Consider the following 15,299-nt stretch of genomic DNA (forward strand, 5'->3'; position numbering starts at 1 on the left):
GTTTAATTATAAATGCATTATTTTTTTAAACTATAAAATCGTTCGTTAATTAAAAAAAACAAAAAATAATATAGAAAAAAAATAAAAAATAACTCGTTAAATAATAATTCAATTATAATAAATTGACGTTAAATAATGAACCTCTTTTTTTCCAAAAAGACAAAAAACAATTTATGAAAAAGACAAGGATCAAAAAGATAAAAAACTCGAAAAACACGAATTTCATCAAATGCCAAAACACCACAAAACGACAACAGACGAAAGTGATGAGATTGAAGATGTCGAAACGTCGTCTCATGTTGTCAAGACCAAAGTGTTAACAATGAGTCGAATGCAGTCGATATTAACAAAAGTTCAAGCGTTATCACATTACTCACATTATATAACGGAATTAACTGAAGATTATAATACCAACAAAGACAAATTTGACACCGTTTATAAAGGGGTGGTAGGACAACTTTTAAAACTCAAATTAAAGTCAAAACCGGTGTTAAAGGTACTCAACTTTCTAGTTGAATTGGCCGTTGCTCCCGACTCCCCTCTCACCGAGTACACTTTGAAACTTCATTCACAATTAACTGCAGCCGCTGATGTCATTGTTCGACAGCGATCCATTTATATTGTCATGCGCGTCTTAAACTCGTTGCCCGACAACTTCACGTTACCCGAAGATTTACACGACGAAGTCCAACAGCAACTCGTCGAACGACTCAAAGACAAGTCCGCGGACGTTCGAGTGTACTCCGCACTGTCACTGAAAAGGTTCCACACAAGACAACTGGCGGAGTCTTTGTCGGACCCAAGAGCACAAGTAGTGGTCGCCGCACTACAGTCGATTGCGATTGATGAGACTACCATAGTCCCTATTATTAGACTAACTGGCGATATGAGAAACACTGTCAGGGAATACGCGTTTAAAACAGTTCAAAATATCCCGATTAGTAGTATCACAATCACTTCGTTGTGTTATATATTACTCCACGGGTTGTGCGAGGACAACACTAAGTGTAAGTCGGCGTTCGAGGAACTTGTCGTGTTTTGGGTGAAACAACTGGGGTATGAAGAGTTCTTAGTCAAAATATCGGAGGCTACGATCCCCGCGTTACCTCCAGGGGAAGCTGACAATCGGTCGGATTTCGAAAGGTATAGCTCTATGATATTAAATTGTGTTGATTTAGTTTCTCGATTGTGTGAGGGGGTTGCTGGTGTTGAATTAAGTGGGAGTGACAGTGAAGTGATAGTGAGAAGTGCTGTACTGATTCAAGCGTATAACAAAGATCCGACCATCGAAATGCCCGACTCGAAAGTAATAATCAAAGCGTTTGAGAATAGAGGGGAGCTCTGTTTATATTTTCTTTTGGAACTTTTGGACTGCGTGAATTGCGAAACGTTCAATGTGTTGGAAGTTGTGAGAAACAAAAGGAAGGAGGTAGTCGAAGTGGGTTGTCGAGTGTTGGTACGTATTGATGAGTCTGATCACTTCGGTCAAATATGTGATGAACTCAAGTTGATAGAGGAAGACGCGCAGAACGTGTTATTACACAGCTACTACATCATTTGTATCGAAAAGAATTACATCTTACCAGAACAATTTCTTGATTATCATGTTGCGAAATACATGAAGCTTCTTGGGAGTAGTGAAGAAAGTGAGAGAGTGGAGACCATGGAATTCATTGGATTGACTGCTTTAGTGAATGTGGAGGATGGGCAGAAATATGAGACGATCTTTAGGGCTGGGTTGACCAAAGACACCGACCAAGTCCGTGTGATGGGGGCGAACTGTTTGATTGATTTGTATTTACTTTCGCATAAGAAAGTAACGAACGAAATTCGCGAGGAACTGAACGATGCATTACTCTCACTTGACGCCGAATTTTCCGTTGACATCACAAAGAATATCATTCGGTTGTATTTGAATGGGGGAATTGACATTTCGGAGGAGAGAGAGGATATCTGCTTAGCGAAGACACTGATGTCTATGTTGATTCGGTCACCAGAAGGAAGTGTAATACGCGTTGTCTTGTACTCATTCTTTGTGTGTTACTCATTACGCGAGGATGGGATGAAATTATATGAAATGTGTTTGGATGAAGCAGGCCCGGAGCTTGAAAAGATCACAGAAGTTTATGTCCCAATGTTGGCCCAAGAGCATTCGGAAGTCCACGAACACGTCTTGGATATGTGTATCCAGCGCCTTGGTGTGTGGAGTAAAGACGAGGAAAAATACCCGGACGAGACGCTTTCCACCTTGATTAATGTGTTTTACTTACTTGATTACTCCGGCCGCACAAAAGAAATGAAGGAAATCGTCGTCGATCGACTCAAAGTAATTGAAACGCAACGGAATTCTCAAAGACTCAAAGAGGAGTTGGACGAACTCATTCAGCGGTTTGAGGAGTTGGATTGATTGCGTCTGTGTTTTCTTTGTCCCATTTACAATCGCGTCAATGCAGAGTAATACATTGAATAGTAAAAATACTATAGAAATATATGATATAAAAAAGAACTAGAACATTGCAACTAGTAACAAATATAGTAACAGGAACTATACTAAGGTGTCATTAGAGAAGTTGGAGAGTGACTTGTGTTTGGACATATCATTAGTCACCAACGACGGTGTTGGTGTTCGGTCGAATAGGATTGGAGTTGGACATGGCGATCCATTGATTGGAGTCACAAATTCTTCTGGATTTTGTAAGTAGACACTTTGTTTCCTCCTGACACAACATCGTCGTGGGATGGTGAAGATCTGTGTGAAGTTTTTGATCATGAAGGTTAAGATGTGGTTGGTCTTTGTGTTATGTTCGAGTAATGGTTTTCCTTCCAATTTTTCGTCGCAATAAAATATCGACGGAGACACACATGTTGCGATAGACTCCGCCGTCATTTTCGACTTCTCTGAGCGACTTAAAGATGCCATAAAAGTTATTATGTAATTCAAACAAGTGAAATGTTCCGGTGAGAGAGAGGTCTCCAATTTCATTCGCATGTCTTCACATATCTTCTTTTGGACCTTTTCGTCGTCTCCTTTGGCATCCAGAGCGTCTGCTTATCATTCTTATTCCCACGTTATTGTATAGAAAGAGTTATTAATATTTGTATAATAAATATAGAATTTGTTATAATTAGATAACAAATTGTATATTTATAGTAATGCTATTATACATTATAGTTTGTTTTTCAAAAGGCAAGGAGAGAAACAAACCATCCCATAAGAAGAACATCGGTATTGCTTCCTTTGGAATCAGTTTACCAGGGATTTCTTTCAAAAACGTTTTCACGAGATTTGCGACCAAATAAGGGTCTTCATTTGAATAATTGATAGCTAGGAATCGAATTTGTGCGTGATTGATTTTGTCTGGTGTTGAAGAGACTCTAAACAGCCCTTCAGAGTCTATCCCGGACGTGTAAAGATACTTCAAAGCCTTTTCAAGGCCGAAAGGGATTTGAGTGTTTTTCCTGTTTTCGTCGTCGATCAACTTTTTGAGAGGTATTCCAAAGTAGTTTCTGTACTTTGAAGAGTCTGCTTTTGTATTTTCTTCGAAGGCTTTTTGGAGTTGTTGTTGTTGACTCCGCGTGACGTCAATTTCAGACTTAATATTGGTCACCTTTTCCATCTCGTTTTTCACTTCGTCGAATAAGCCAAAAGTGTTGAGGAATACGCCCAACGTCTCGATTTCGAATTTGTCAAGAGCCAATTGTGTATTAGCAAGTGCTTGGGAGTACTTAGGGTTTGAAGGAGATATCGAGGATGTTGTCATCGCGAGTTCTCCTTCGATGAAACAGCGCATTACCTCATTCACATTTTTGTCTAAATTGATTTGGAGGTGGTCTAAGACCTTCACGAAGTTGTTAACTAACTCACCACACTGTGTCATTGCTGTACACACTTTTTGGATATTCCCCATATCATTGTTTTCAAAGCGTGTTGCGCAATTCTTCATGCTTTCAGATACACCAATACCAGCGTGTGCTGCAACTACGTGTCAATGTAATTGAGTATTTATCTTCAGTTTTGAATGCATGGAAATAGAACAGAGTGAATGTTTCACTTGATAATAACTCAAAAATAGGAATCTATTTTTGCTTGGAATTTTTCATACATAAGAATGACAAATAACAAACGCGCTATGTGTTGTGTCCACTTTTTGGTCTTTTTAAGAATGTCCTTGTAAAAGAGTTTGATTTCATCGACCATCACTTGCGTCTTTTTGGCGTTTTGTATGAACACAGTTTGAGACTTTTGAGCGGAAGACGATTTCATTGGAATAAAAGTTCGTTAATAATTTGGTTTGGTTTTTAAACGAAAAAAGGTGTTTTAGGTATTGCATAAAAAACCCCAATAAATTACATCCATTTTATCCCTTATTTTTATTATTATTAGCAATGTTAAAGGAAAAAAGAGTGTTATAAATAAAACAATAACATGAACTCAATTTTCTATTTGAATAAATACTATTGACATGGTAATAAATTATTTGTGATTAAAACACTCCCTTGTATCGATGGAAATGGTGAGCGGTACACTTTTTAAAGGAAATAATTGGGATGAAAGATAATATTGATGTTTTGAGCTGAAAACAAACTGTCTTCACTGTCAAATAAAATGACAAAAATGATAGTTAATATATAATACAAGTTATTTTATAAATATAACATTTCAAATAACATTTTTATCAAAAATGTTTTTCATTTTTTGGAATGAAATGTAATTTTTATTGTGTTAAAATCAACCATATTTAATTTTCTTTAACATCATTTTATCCAACTTAACCTTACGAAGTGAAAACTGGATAATTTATATCCTTGATTTTTTCACTTAAAATAAGTCACTTTTTTTATTTTTGTATTTGAACTAAAAAGATCTTTAATTAAGAACGGCGTGTCACAAACCAATTTAAATTATGTAAAATTGATAAAAATCGAAGCGCTCTCATGAAAATTTTTGTGTATGTCTCGTAACAGCAAGTATTGACTATTTTGAACACATGGAAAATAGGAAACATGGGTCTGTAAAGACCAGTAGTTTGCGCGAAAACTAATCGATTTCGTGTTTTGAATTTATTTTTAATTATTCTAAAAATAAATTATGATCTAGATAAATCTTATCCAGATTTCACCTTCCCACAAAAAAAGTTGATTCAGTTGACTTGCTAAGGTTAAAACGACAATCCAAAAAAAAGACACCTTTCGTCATGAAATAAACTTTCAATACTAAATTTTATAATTTATTTTTAAATTTAATTTTTTAAAGTGTAAAAACATTTTATAATTTAAGTAATAACTATTATTTAAATAAATAAATTAATCAAATATTAATTAGTATATTAGTTAATTATAAAAATTATAATAAATAACAATTTTCATTTTTTCAACACAATTACCAATAGAACAAAAATTCATTAATATTTATAAAATAATTAAAACCAAGTAAGTTATTTATAAATAGAATTTGTTTTTAAAATAATCCAATTGGTATACAAATAATAAAATATAGTATATCATTTCAAAAAAAAAGGATCGAAATAATCTATAAAATACTACAAATTATAGTATAATTATTATTTATCATTAATTAATTCATTACCCGTTATATTCTACAAAAAAACGCCCAATAATTATAAATAAATGATTTATTTTTTACTATGCAAGAATTAAGTCCAAAATAGCATGTTTTACTACCCGATATATAACAACACACAAACTATAAAATTATATTAAACAAACCATTAGTATAGTTTTTTGTTTGCCCAAATTAGAATTTCAAGAAATTCAACCAAATTTGGTGCTTTTTGGTCTGTCTCTGTACTGACATCAAAGAGCCAAGCCCAATAAATAAACTTTGAAGTCACAATCAAGTAGATGACGACGATCGAACAGACTGAGTTTGGGAAACGTCTTTTTGAGAACCGTCGGTATATAGTTGAAGTGAACAGCCGGTACAGATTTGAACTTAAAACGTTCGATTCAGTTGAAGGAGTTTTGGGGCTTTACACTTCAAAAACAAGTTCAGATAAGAAAATCAGTTTAACACTTGATACGTTGTTCATGAAATCATTTAAGGTGTATATTGAGTATCTTACCCATAACACTGTGTATCTTGTTGGGGAACACCAAGACTCTATGTTCATAGCATGCTCTTTATTACAATTTGGAGTATCTATACCAAACTCTTTGAATTATGCACTCAAATTTGAACCTTCTATTGACAACGAAGAGGACAAATTAAAGACGTTTGTTGCGTCTGTATATGAAGTCCTTTCATTTACAACAGCAGAGTCGATCACCATTTTTAATACCAAAAATGATGGTGCTGTATTTCGCAAATGTGTTCTTAATAACAAAAATGCTGATGTTGTAAGAATAATATCAGAGTGGCTCGGAGTCGCACAACCCACCCTCTTGATTAAAACACCAACAAAACCACAACACCCCCGTTCAAATTCCACTTCACTCATTTCGTCATTGCCAAATTTACTGAGCAAAAGCGACGAGTTAAGAACACGCAGCGCAAATGATCGCAAGTCTTCCTCGTGCAAAAACTCCCCCAAAGAGAAAGAACGCAAAGTAGATAAAGATCGGAAGACTTTTGGCTTTATCAAAGATATCGTTTCACTGGGCGGCTCTTTAACTTTTGGCAACTCCTCCAAGTCCGAAGACTACAGAGCAACAGACGACAAACAAAAGGTGCCCAGTCCACACTATGAGAATGACACCGACTCTTTCCAGACGTGTCTCAATAGTGCAAAAGCAGTCTCTAGTGACTCATATAGTAACTTAACTATCACTGAACTTGAAGAGAATAACAAAGAGTACACACTTACAGACACACAGCTGAAAGGGATTGTTGGTCTTCAAAGTCAGGCAAGAGGGTTTATCACTCGAAAAACTTTCTCTGTCGACAAAATGCAGATGAGGAATTCTGCGATTACTGAATTGTACGACACCGAAGTCTCTTTGTTAAAGAAGATGGAATTGATGGAGAAGCATTTTATGAAGCCGATGATGGCGGTTGGGATCGACAAAAAGGTGATCAAAAAGATCTTTGTAACACTTCCGCAGTGCATTGAATCTTCCCGCATCTTTGTGAGGAATTTAGAGAAGGTCTGTGCAAGCAAATTGCATGCGGAGAGTTGCGTTGGGAATGTCCTTGGAAGAGTGATACAGTACATCACACCCTATTTAGCATTTACCACTGATTATAATATAGCAGAGAAGACTTGGAAGGAAGAGAGTAAAAGCGCGATGATGCGGAAGGTCATCCAAATGGCTGCAAAATGTGAAGAATTAGAGAACACCCCTCTTAATGTGTTATTAATTCAGCCCATTCAGAGGATCATGCGATACCCCATGTTGATTAAAGAGGTTCTTAAATTCACGCCACAGAGCCATCCAGACTATTTCTGGCTAAAAGACGCTCTCAAGAAGTATGAATATTTCTGTACTTTATCAAACGAAAGATCAAAAATGCGAGACGCACTTATGGAACAAGCAAGTGAACTTGAGATGGACAACTTGTTTGTCGATAATAGATATTTGATATGGGCCGGGTTCACAACAGACAAACATAAGACGAAAATTCTGGTCTTTAATGACTCCGTTGTTGTAGCTCAGAAAACAGTGAAGAGTTTCTTAGACCCAATAGCGTCTCTTGGGCATAATGAAAAGAATCAAAAGTGGAGTATCATCGATTCTATTGCAATCGACAAAGACATTAATATCGCAACTAATGGAAAGGTATTACAAATTAAAAAGTATGGGAGAAACCAACCACTTATGGCGGAATTGCAGAGTGAAGAGATCACACAAGAAGTGTACAAAAAGATTAGTGGCGCAATAGAGATGGGGTGGTTTGACATCGAAGATACCACTTCATGGGCAGATTGTTTACAACTTTAACTTTATGTGTTATTTGTGTTGTGTTAAGTAAAAGTAACTACAAACAATTTATAATAGAGATTCTTGAGGTTCTGCCTTCTTCATCTGACAATCCTTCGGTGAATAATGTCCTTTTTGTTATTTGTTTGTTATTTATAACATGTGTTACAACGAAACAAACCTTTACCTCTTAATATAAATACATCCCCAATACCTTGGAAATTGGATTCAATGTCAACTCCAATGGTCGAGCATGAAACACCATTTTCATCAGCAATTTCTAAACTGTAATTAGACAATTCATATGATAGAACAACGTCACCTTCTTTTCTTTTGTTATTTCGGTCGTTCAAGACAACAACAAGAAAGTCTTTTACTTTTGTACCCAATTTGGTGATATAAGTGGCTGAGACTCCTTCATATCCACAAATCTGAAAATAGAGTTTGACCATTACTTGTGTTTTTGATGATCTTGAAGCTCGACTTTTCCTTCTACTTCTTCTTCTTGCTAATATTGAAGAGTAGCAATCAGGATTATCTCTTAGAATGAAGTCTAATGAACCAAATTCCCCAATTGTTGATAAAGGTTCTAATGGAGGGAAATCTTCATCAGGAATACCATTTTCATCACAAATTTGAAGGATATAAGAGTTATCCATTTCCCTCAAAGGTGCTAACAAGAATCCCTTATTATTCTCTTGAAAGTTTATATTTTTCATATCCTCATTAACTCTTTTGATGACCATGTTAATGAAATCCTTTGTCAACATTTTTGGTTCAAAATAAAATGAACAAGAGTTGAGTCTGTATTCCTTTTCAAAGTGGACTTTAACTTGTTTAAGTAATATGGTAGTCCGGCTATTTCGAGGAATTCTTGGGATCTTTTGGACTTTAAATAAGTTGTCTGCATCTCCTTCTGTCATTCTTCTTTTTGATTCACTCTTAACAATACAATGGGGTTCTAATGGTGTCACATTCAAATCTTGGTCAGATGTCAATTTTGAATCAAATGCACAACTCTCCATTATTCCACAAAGATGTTCTTTTTCATTCATTTCGTTCAGAGCTCCTTTCAGTTCAAATTTACTGATCAAAGAAGACTGTGACATGTTAAAAATCATCGAGTTCATATCCAAAGAATGAAAATTTGAGATGGTGTATCAATGTCCTCTTCTCTGCTCTTTTCGCAAGTAATTAACTTGTAGAGGACAAAAGTGGACTCCTACAATTGTAATACAATTTATAATTTATTATAATAAAAACGTACTATAGTTATTTTATAGAAAGAAGTTATAAAAGGGTTGAGACAATTGAGTATTTTAAACCACTAAATGAGCAGGTCAAATTGTACCCAAACACATAACAAGTGATACAAAACAATCAATAATATTATTGAAAGCAGAAATTATCGAAATAGATTGTGTTGTTGAACTGAATAGTAAATGAAGAGAACGACGTGTTTAATGGCTTCAATTGGTACGTCTGGAGCAATTGGTTCAGTGGGAGAATTTGTTGTTTGAACTTTAAAAGTTTTATGCTTTGGACTATATCAAGTTTTACATTTGACACTTCTTCGTTGTTAATTATACAAGTCACGTTCATTGTTTCATCTGCAGAAAGGTCGAGTGACAGTAGTGTGACATCTTCTATAGGTGTGTTAAATGAAAATGTTATTTGACAATTGCTTTGCACACATTTGAATGTAGATACGTCACTCACCCCATCCAAATTAAACAGCGCGTTTGTTGTATATTCGAATGGGTAATCCAATAGGTCCTTTGTCGTTATGAAGTCGACCAAATTCTTGCATTTCCTTCGATACGTGTTAACAAGAAACTGCGAGCCAAAACCGTTGTTTCTGAAGTTGATAAGTCGATTGTCATACCCATCTCTAATCAACGAGAAGACAAAAGAAACAAATGTGTTTCTTAGAATCAACAGATGCTCGTCTTCTGAGAGCAACGAGTTTGTGTTTAATTCCCATACTTTAGATGTGTCATCTACACTTGGCAAGTACTTGTTGAATCGATTTTGTGTCCCACCGAAGACTCTCAGTGTTGTTTGAAGTGTGTTTTGTGTCGCTTCCACATAGTCTTGGAATTTGAAAGAGTTATAAAAAGTGTATGAAGACAATGGACTGATAGTCAGTGTATTGATGTCCCTCAGCATTTTTAACATGATTGGATGTACCGCATCGGTTCCTCCTACAAACGACAACGAGTGGAAAGTTAATTTCACCTTTGGAAGTTGCACTTGTGGAAACTCGGGAAGTGTAGAATACTCTTTTAAATGCGCAGCCAACTTAATGACGTTTGCGCCGATACCATGCCCCAATAAATGAGCTCTTCCTATTTGTGGAATGACTTTTTCAATGAAGCTCATATGATGGAGTAGAAGTACAGCTCTTGCCAAAACATCAGACGTCTCTTGGTTCATGTTACCAAACACCGGTTTAATGTGTTTAAAATGTTTACTATTAAGCATTGTCATATTTGTGATAATCACAGCGATGTTGTGGGAGACCAATACCGATGCTAAAGAGTCGTACCCATCGACAACTTCAGTTGTTTGTGCATTGGGATGAATTATAAAGACGACATCCATAACACCAGATGACACCGGAACAAACATCTTTCCTTTCACTTCAACACAACTCGAGTCATATCCATTCGGTAATGTCACAATGGAAGACAAATCAATCGTTTCACTCTGAAAATCGTATGAACTCGCATTCCCATAGTACTTCACTAATTTATTAAACCCTCCTATTTTAATACCATCTACACGCCCATTTTCATCAGAAGTTTCATTGATTACTACAGGAAGAATGTCCTTATTCCCTGGAAGAAAGAGAATGATCCATGTGAGCATCACTATTATCAATGTCGTGACGATAACAGGAAACACTGCAAGTATCCCTTTCATTTCAATGGGAGACTCTTTGTCCGTAAAGAAGATCAAAAACACTAACACCAAAAACCCAACAAAAAACGACACAGAGAGAACAGCAAAGAACACCAAAGAGAACATCCGCAGCGTCGAATCACTTGCTTGGGATATTTTATACGCAACTACAAAGCTTGGAATGATCGGTAAGAACAAACAATGAAATTGAATCGTCTTCCGAACATTTGCAACACAACACGAGAAACATAATGCAAAGAGAAGGCAATACCCTAACACCATCCCTAACACATCTCCTATAAAATCAAAGAACGAGTACATCGTTGTCATCACAACGCTTTTATTGGTGTTACATAGATTGAAGTATATCGCAGTTAAGATGAACGACACGGTGAAGCTGATTCCATTCAACACCGCAACAAAATATTTCATCGCTTTGGGATGACGATTGATGTGCTCTTCTAGACTCTTCCGAGCGTGTTTGAAATGCGGAATTAAGGAAACGACACACACTTTGTTGATCAAGGGAAATCGTCGGACCCAATTAAGTGTGAATAAACACAACAAAAGACACGTTGGGATGATGAACGACAAAAATGAAGTTTGGAAGTCCTCTTTGATGTCCAAACAAAGACCAAAAAAGAGTGACCCGGAGATCACTATAATACTCATTGTAACAAGTCCGATCGCGTTGTTTTGTGTCAAATAGATTTGTTTGACTAAATAATTATCTTCATGACAACACGGGATATTATCTTCAGTGTTTGTTTCGTCTTGATACACTTTGATCTCTTTCCCTTTATTTTCTTGTACACCCAAATGTTCTTTCTTTTTGTTTTCGTTGAATTCTTTACTCTCATCGACATCGATTGGTCTTTGTAAATCTCCAACAGAAGAAATTACCTTCTTTGTTAAGTCACTTTGTTCTTTCGGAGTTGCAGTCATTTCAATTCCAACACTCTTGTCGTCGTTAAACCAATCGTATGACATACTCAGAAATTTGTTTGGTACATCACCACCAGATGTATCCATTATGATTTATAGTTTCATTATAGTTCTTTTACGAAAAGGATACACTTTATCAGACATAACCTTTCATTAGTTTTTACCATTTCTTTAATTAAGCCCTTTTTATTAAATAAAACTATTAATTTATAATATAAATATCATATTAAATGGTTTGTTTGTTGTTACCTGAAATTTTTAATCCTTTTTTTCAGTCGGGTTTGAGTTGTTCTATTTTATGAAAAGGTTTTTCGGACGTTGTTGTCGAATAAAAATTGGGGTTTTTATTAGACTACATTCCCGATTATTTACGTTATTTGATATCTGTTATTACTGTTTCTTTTTACTTTCTATTTTTACATCAAAAAACATTTTGATCTATTACACAATTGTTTATTTATAATTTATTTTACTATACAAAATAACAAATATATTTTAATTTTTAAATTAAATAACAGAACATGTGTCCAATCCTTGTATTATATTATACTATATTTAAATTATATTATTAACCATACAAATCTTGATGCAACATAATGAACTCAAAAATCAAGTCTTAAACTCCCCAAATATTTCTACAGTTCGCTGCGGACTGTCTGACGTTTCTTTTGTTATCGTCGAGAGGTGAATACAATTTCTTAAGTACATTCTTTTTGTATGGCTCAACTACATCACTCCCATAATTGATTCTAATTCGAGTCAAGAGATCGATCAAGTCGCATCTAAATTTGATTGTTGATTCTTTGATGTACAACACATTGAATATGCGGTCGATGATATCTTCGAGTTGACTCTCCACGAGTGACATCGGGTATTTAGAAACAGTTGGCAGAATGTTATACAACAAAACGACGACGGTATCAATAGCATCGACACTACTTTCTTTCACACAAATGATTTTGAATATTTTCAAGAATGTTTCTTCATATACCATCAAGTCTTCTGTTGGGAGTAAAGAGAATAATAATATCAAAGTGTGCGCTTCTTCGACATTTTCGATTTTATGTGCTGCTGTGTACTTGTTGTATGTCAAATCAAAGAGTTTCTTCTTCCATTTCTCGTCACTGGCTTTGTCTAATGTCCAAAAAACAGAGACTTCCTTCAAACACTCGACCGCCTTTTTCTCGTTGCGGCAAAGTCGGTCGACGAACTTTAAGACTACCACCGGCTCCTTGTCTTGCTCCAACTCAAAAACACTTTTGTATCCCTCAAAATACTCTTCTTCGTCCTTTAAGGCTTCTGGAATGGACTCACTGTTGTAACTACTCAACAACGCATAAATCGCTCGTGTGTCTTTGTCGACGCACTTCACGTTATTCAAGTATATGTACAACGTGTTCGGAATACCTTTTTGTAACACACTTGGGAGGACTAAAATGAGTCGCGGGGAGTGTTCCAATGCACTGAAAATGGCATTTTGCAAGTGAGTGAGTCTCTTCTCTCCAAGCACCAAATGTAATCGTGATACCCTATTCATTAAAACTGGAAAGAGGGGAGACACTTCCCCCTGTGTTATTACTTCAAAGACAGGAACAATCGATTCAACGTATTTATCAAGACAATTCTCTGGGATAGCATCGGAGAGAAGTGACTGTAAAACTGGTACATATTGGCTACTTTTTAATTGAGGTATTTGTTTGAGTATTTCTCCAAAGAGCAGTGGACTATGCGCCCCAATCCCCGTCACCAATTCTAAACTTTGGATGACACAATCGACACTCATCAACTCCATCATCGTTCTTTCTTCCCTTTCAAAAAGTCTTTGTAATATCTCAATGATATCTTCAGGTCTTTCAATCGCAGTTTCAACAACCAATTTGTACGTCTCGAGTTTGTGTTCGCCGATAAGATTAAGCATTCCAAAAGATACATCCAAGTCTAATAAACTTATGAAACAAGGGTGACTCGGTGTAGCTATGATATGTAAATCCCACACTTTTTGTCCTTTCATTTCATCGTATAATGGTTTACCCTCTACAGCGCGTTGATATAACAATCTGACGACTTTTAATTCTCTTTCAAATTGCTCTTTAGGTCCAGCCAATGACTCTTCAAGTTGGTCGTGGAAACACTTCAAATAGCTCTTCGCAAACATTTCATAGAACGCTTCACATGACCGTGTCAACTCCGAGATGAGTCCATTGACAAAGGCGATAATGATCTCATCCTTTTCTCCCATCATTCGGAAGATGAACTTCTTTATTAACTCCAAAATTGGGCCTGATATCTTCTTCTCTGCGTTGCATACCAGTGCCGTGATTTCAAAAGCAGTGTCATTGATTTCCACTACACCAGCAGTGGAGATATTCAGTTCAATGACATCCCATATTTGCTCGTAATAGCCACACACAACATCTTCTTTATAATGGTGTAAACAATATAAAATGGCTCTCAACGCTTCCAGTTTAATACTCGACAAGTCCGCGTCGAGTTTGTCTAACAAGAATGGAACGGCCAATTGCGCAAAAATTTCATTTGACGTAAAACCTTCTAATATCAAGTCCGTCAGTTTAAGACGCAACTCCTCGTCCCCTCGTGGGGGGTACAATATCGGGAAATACGCAGAAGAGCAATCGAAAAGAAGTGGAGCTGTTTCTGCATCTATTTCGTTATTAGCTGATACGGTTTTGATGATATCAAATGTTAGTAAGAGGCACTCGGGGTCTCTTTCAAGTTCAACTAGTGCGACTGCGGCTTGCACCATATCTGGGTTATGGGACGTGGACGCCAAATTTCTAAAAAGTGTATATAAGAGAACTCGTGTCTCTTTGGGAAGTAATTGGGTTTTGAGTGCAGAGAAACACTCCAATATTTCTTGTTCGATATCTTGAGATAAAGGAGTGTCCACTAAGAAGAGTAAAGCCTCTAATATCGGCGTTAAGCAGTCCACGTCGATCAGTCGTGAAGACAAGTAATCGATAAACACTTGTTTACTCTCTGGTGATAATGGCTTAGTTCTTAAAGAAGAAGACAAAACTGTGGTTGCTCGGAAACGGAGACGGTCATCTTCGGAAGACAACACATCTTTCAAGTCGGCAACTAAGTTATTAGTAGTGTATGTTGGTGTGACAAGTTTGTGAACGATGTTGGTCGCGTCGGAAAGTGGAGCGGCGGAGTTGATAAAATCAATGAATTGGGTTTTGATATCCATTGGATCCTGTGAAATTTGTAGTTCAAAGCAAATGCTCAGTCTTTTTCAAAGAGAAGTTTTGAAGTTTTTTTGTTTCTAGTCATTCCAGATAAAAAAAGTGGTAATTATTTTAATATATATATATAGCTTGTCATATATTGAGATAATTTTTTATTTATTTACTACAAAATACAATTTAATTGCTGGTTCTAATAATCATATTGTTAATAATTACGTTATTAATAATTACTCATATAGCTTAAAATAATAGATTTATTATTAAAGATGATACATTAATTAAAGATTAATAAATATATTAAATAAATATATTAAATTTATATAATTAAAAAATATTATAAATTATAATATCAAAATCACAGCA

General features: G+C 35.7%; 6 protein-coding genes across 6 annotated transcripts; 2 read left to right on the top strand and 4 right to left on the bottom strand.

The window, feature by feature from the left end:
* Nucleotides 1-229: 229 nt before the first annotated feature.
* On the top strand, nucleotides 230-2,407 carry EIN_372150 (hypothetical protein; the record flags this gene model as incomplete). Its single annotated transcript, XM_004259516.1, has 1 exon — nucleotides 230-2,407. The coding sequence occupies one exon, from the start codon at nucleotides 230-232 to the stop codon at nucleotides 2,405-2,407; it is 2,178 nt and encodes a 725-aa protein (XP_004259564.1).
* A 138-nt stretch (nucleotides 2,408-2,545) lies between these two features.
* EIN_372160 (hypothetical protein) lies at nucleotides 2,546-4,264 on the bottom strand (the record flags this gene model as incomplete). The annotated part of the gene is made up of 3 exons (XM_004259517.1): nucleotides 2,546-3,045; nucleotides 3,206-3,979; nucleotides 4,126-4,264. 3 exons carry the CDS (start codon nucleotides 4,262-4,264, stop codon nucleotides 2,546-2,548), a joined length of 1,413 nt encoding a protein of 470 aa, XP_004259565.1.
* A 1,598-nt stretch (nucleotides 4,265-5,862) lies between these two features.
* EIN_372170 (Rho/RAC guanine nucleotide exchange factor, putative) lies at nucleotides 5,863-7,899 on the top strand (the record flags this gene model as incomplete). Its single annotated transcript, XM_004259518.1, has 1 exon — nucleotides 5,863-7,899. The coding sequence occupies one exon, from the start codon at nucleotides 5,863-5,865 to the stop codon at nucleotides 7,897-7,899; it is 2,037 nt and encodes a 678-aa protein (XP_004259566.1).
* Nucleotides 7,900-7,947: 48 nt separating this feature from the next.
* Nucleotides 7,948-8,801, bottom strand: EIN_372180 (hypothetical protein; the record flags this gene model as incomplete). Its single annotated transcript, XM_004259519.1, has 2 exons — nucleotides 7,948-8,009; nucleotides 8,060-8,801. 2 exons carry the CDS (start codon nucleotides 8,799-8,801, stop codon nucleotides 7,948-7,950), a joined length of 804 nt encoding a protein of 267 aa, XP_004259567.1.
* A 466-nt stretch (nucleotides 8,802-9,267) lies between these two features.
* On the bottom strand, nucleotides 9,268-11,814 carry EIN_372190 (hypothetical protein; the record flags this gene model as incomplete). Its single annotated transcript, XM_004259520.1, has 1 exon — nucleotides 9,268-11,814. The coding sequence occupies one exon, from the start codon at nucleotides 11,812-11,814 to the stop codon at nucleotides 9,268-9,270; it is 2,547 nt and encodes an 848-aa protein (XP_004259568.1).
* Nucleotides 11,815-12,343: 529 nt separating this feature from the next.
* EIN_372200 (DNA repair/transcription protein met18/mms19, putative) lies at nucleotides 12,344-14,938 on the bottom strand (the record flags this gene model as incomplete). The annotated part of the gene is made up of 1 exon (XM_004259521.1): nucleotides 12,344-14,938. One exon carries the CDS (start codon nucleotides 14,936-14,938, stop codon nucleotides 12,344-12,346), a length of 2,595 nt encoding a protein of 864 aa, XP_004259569.1.
* Nucleotides 14,939-15,299: the final 361 nt, after the last annotated feature.

Source organism: Entamoeba invadens (genome assembly GCF_000330505.1).
Source record: "Entamoeba invadens IP1 unplaced genomic scaffold scaff_1105074726357, whole genome shotgun sequence".
Taxonomy (NCBI): Eukaryota; Evosea; order Mastigamoebida; family Endamoebidae; genus Entamoeba; species Entamoeba invadens.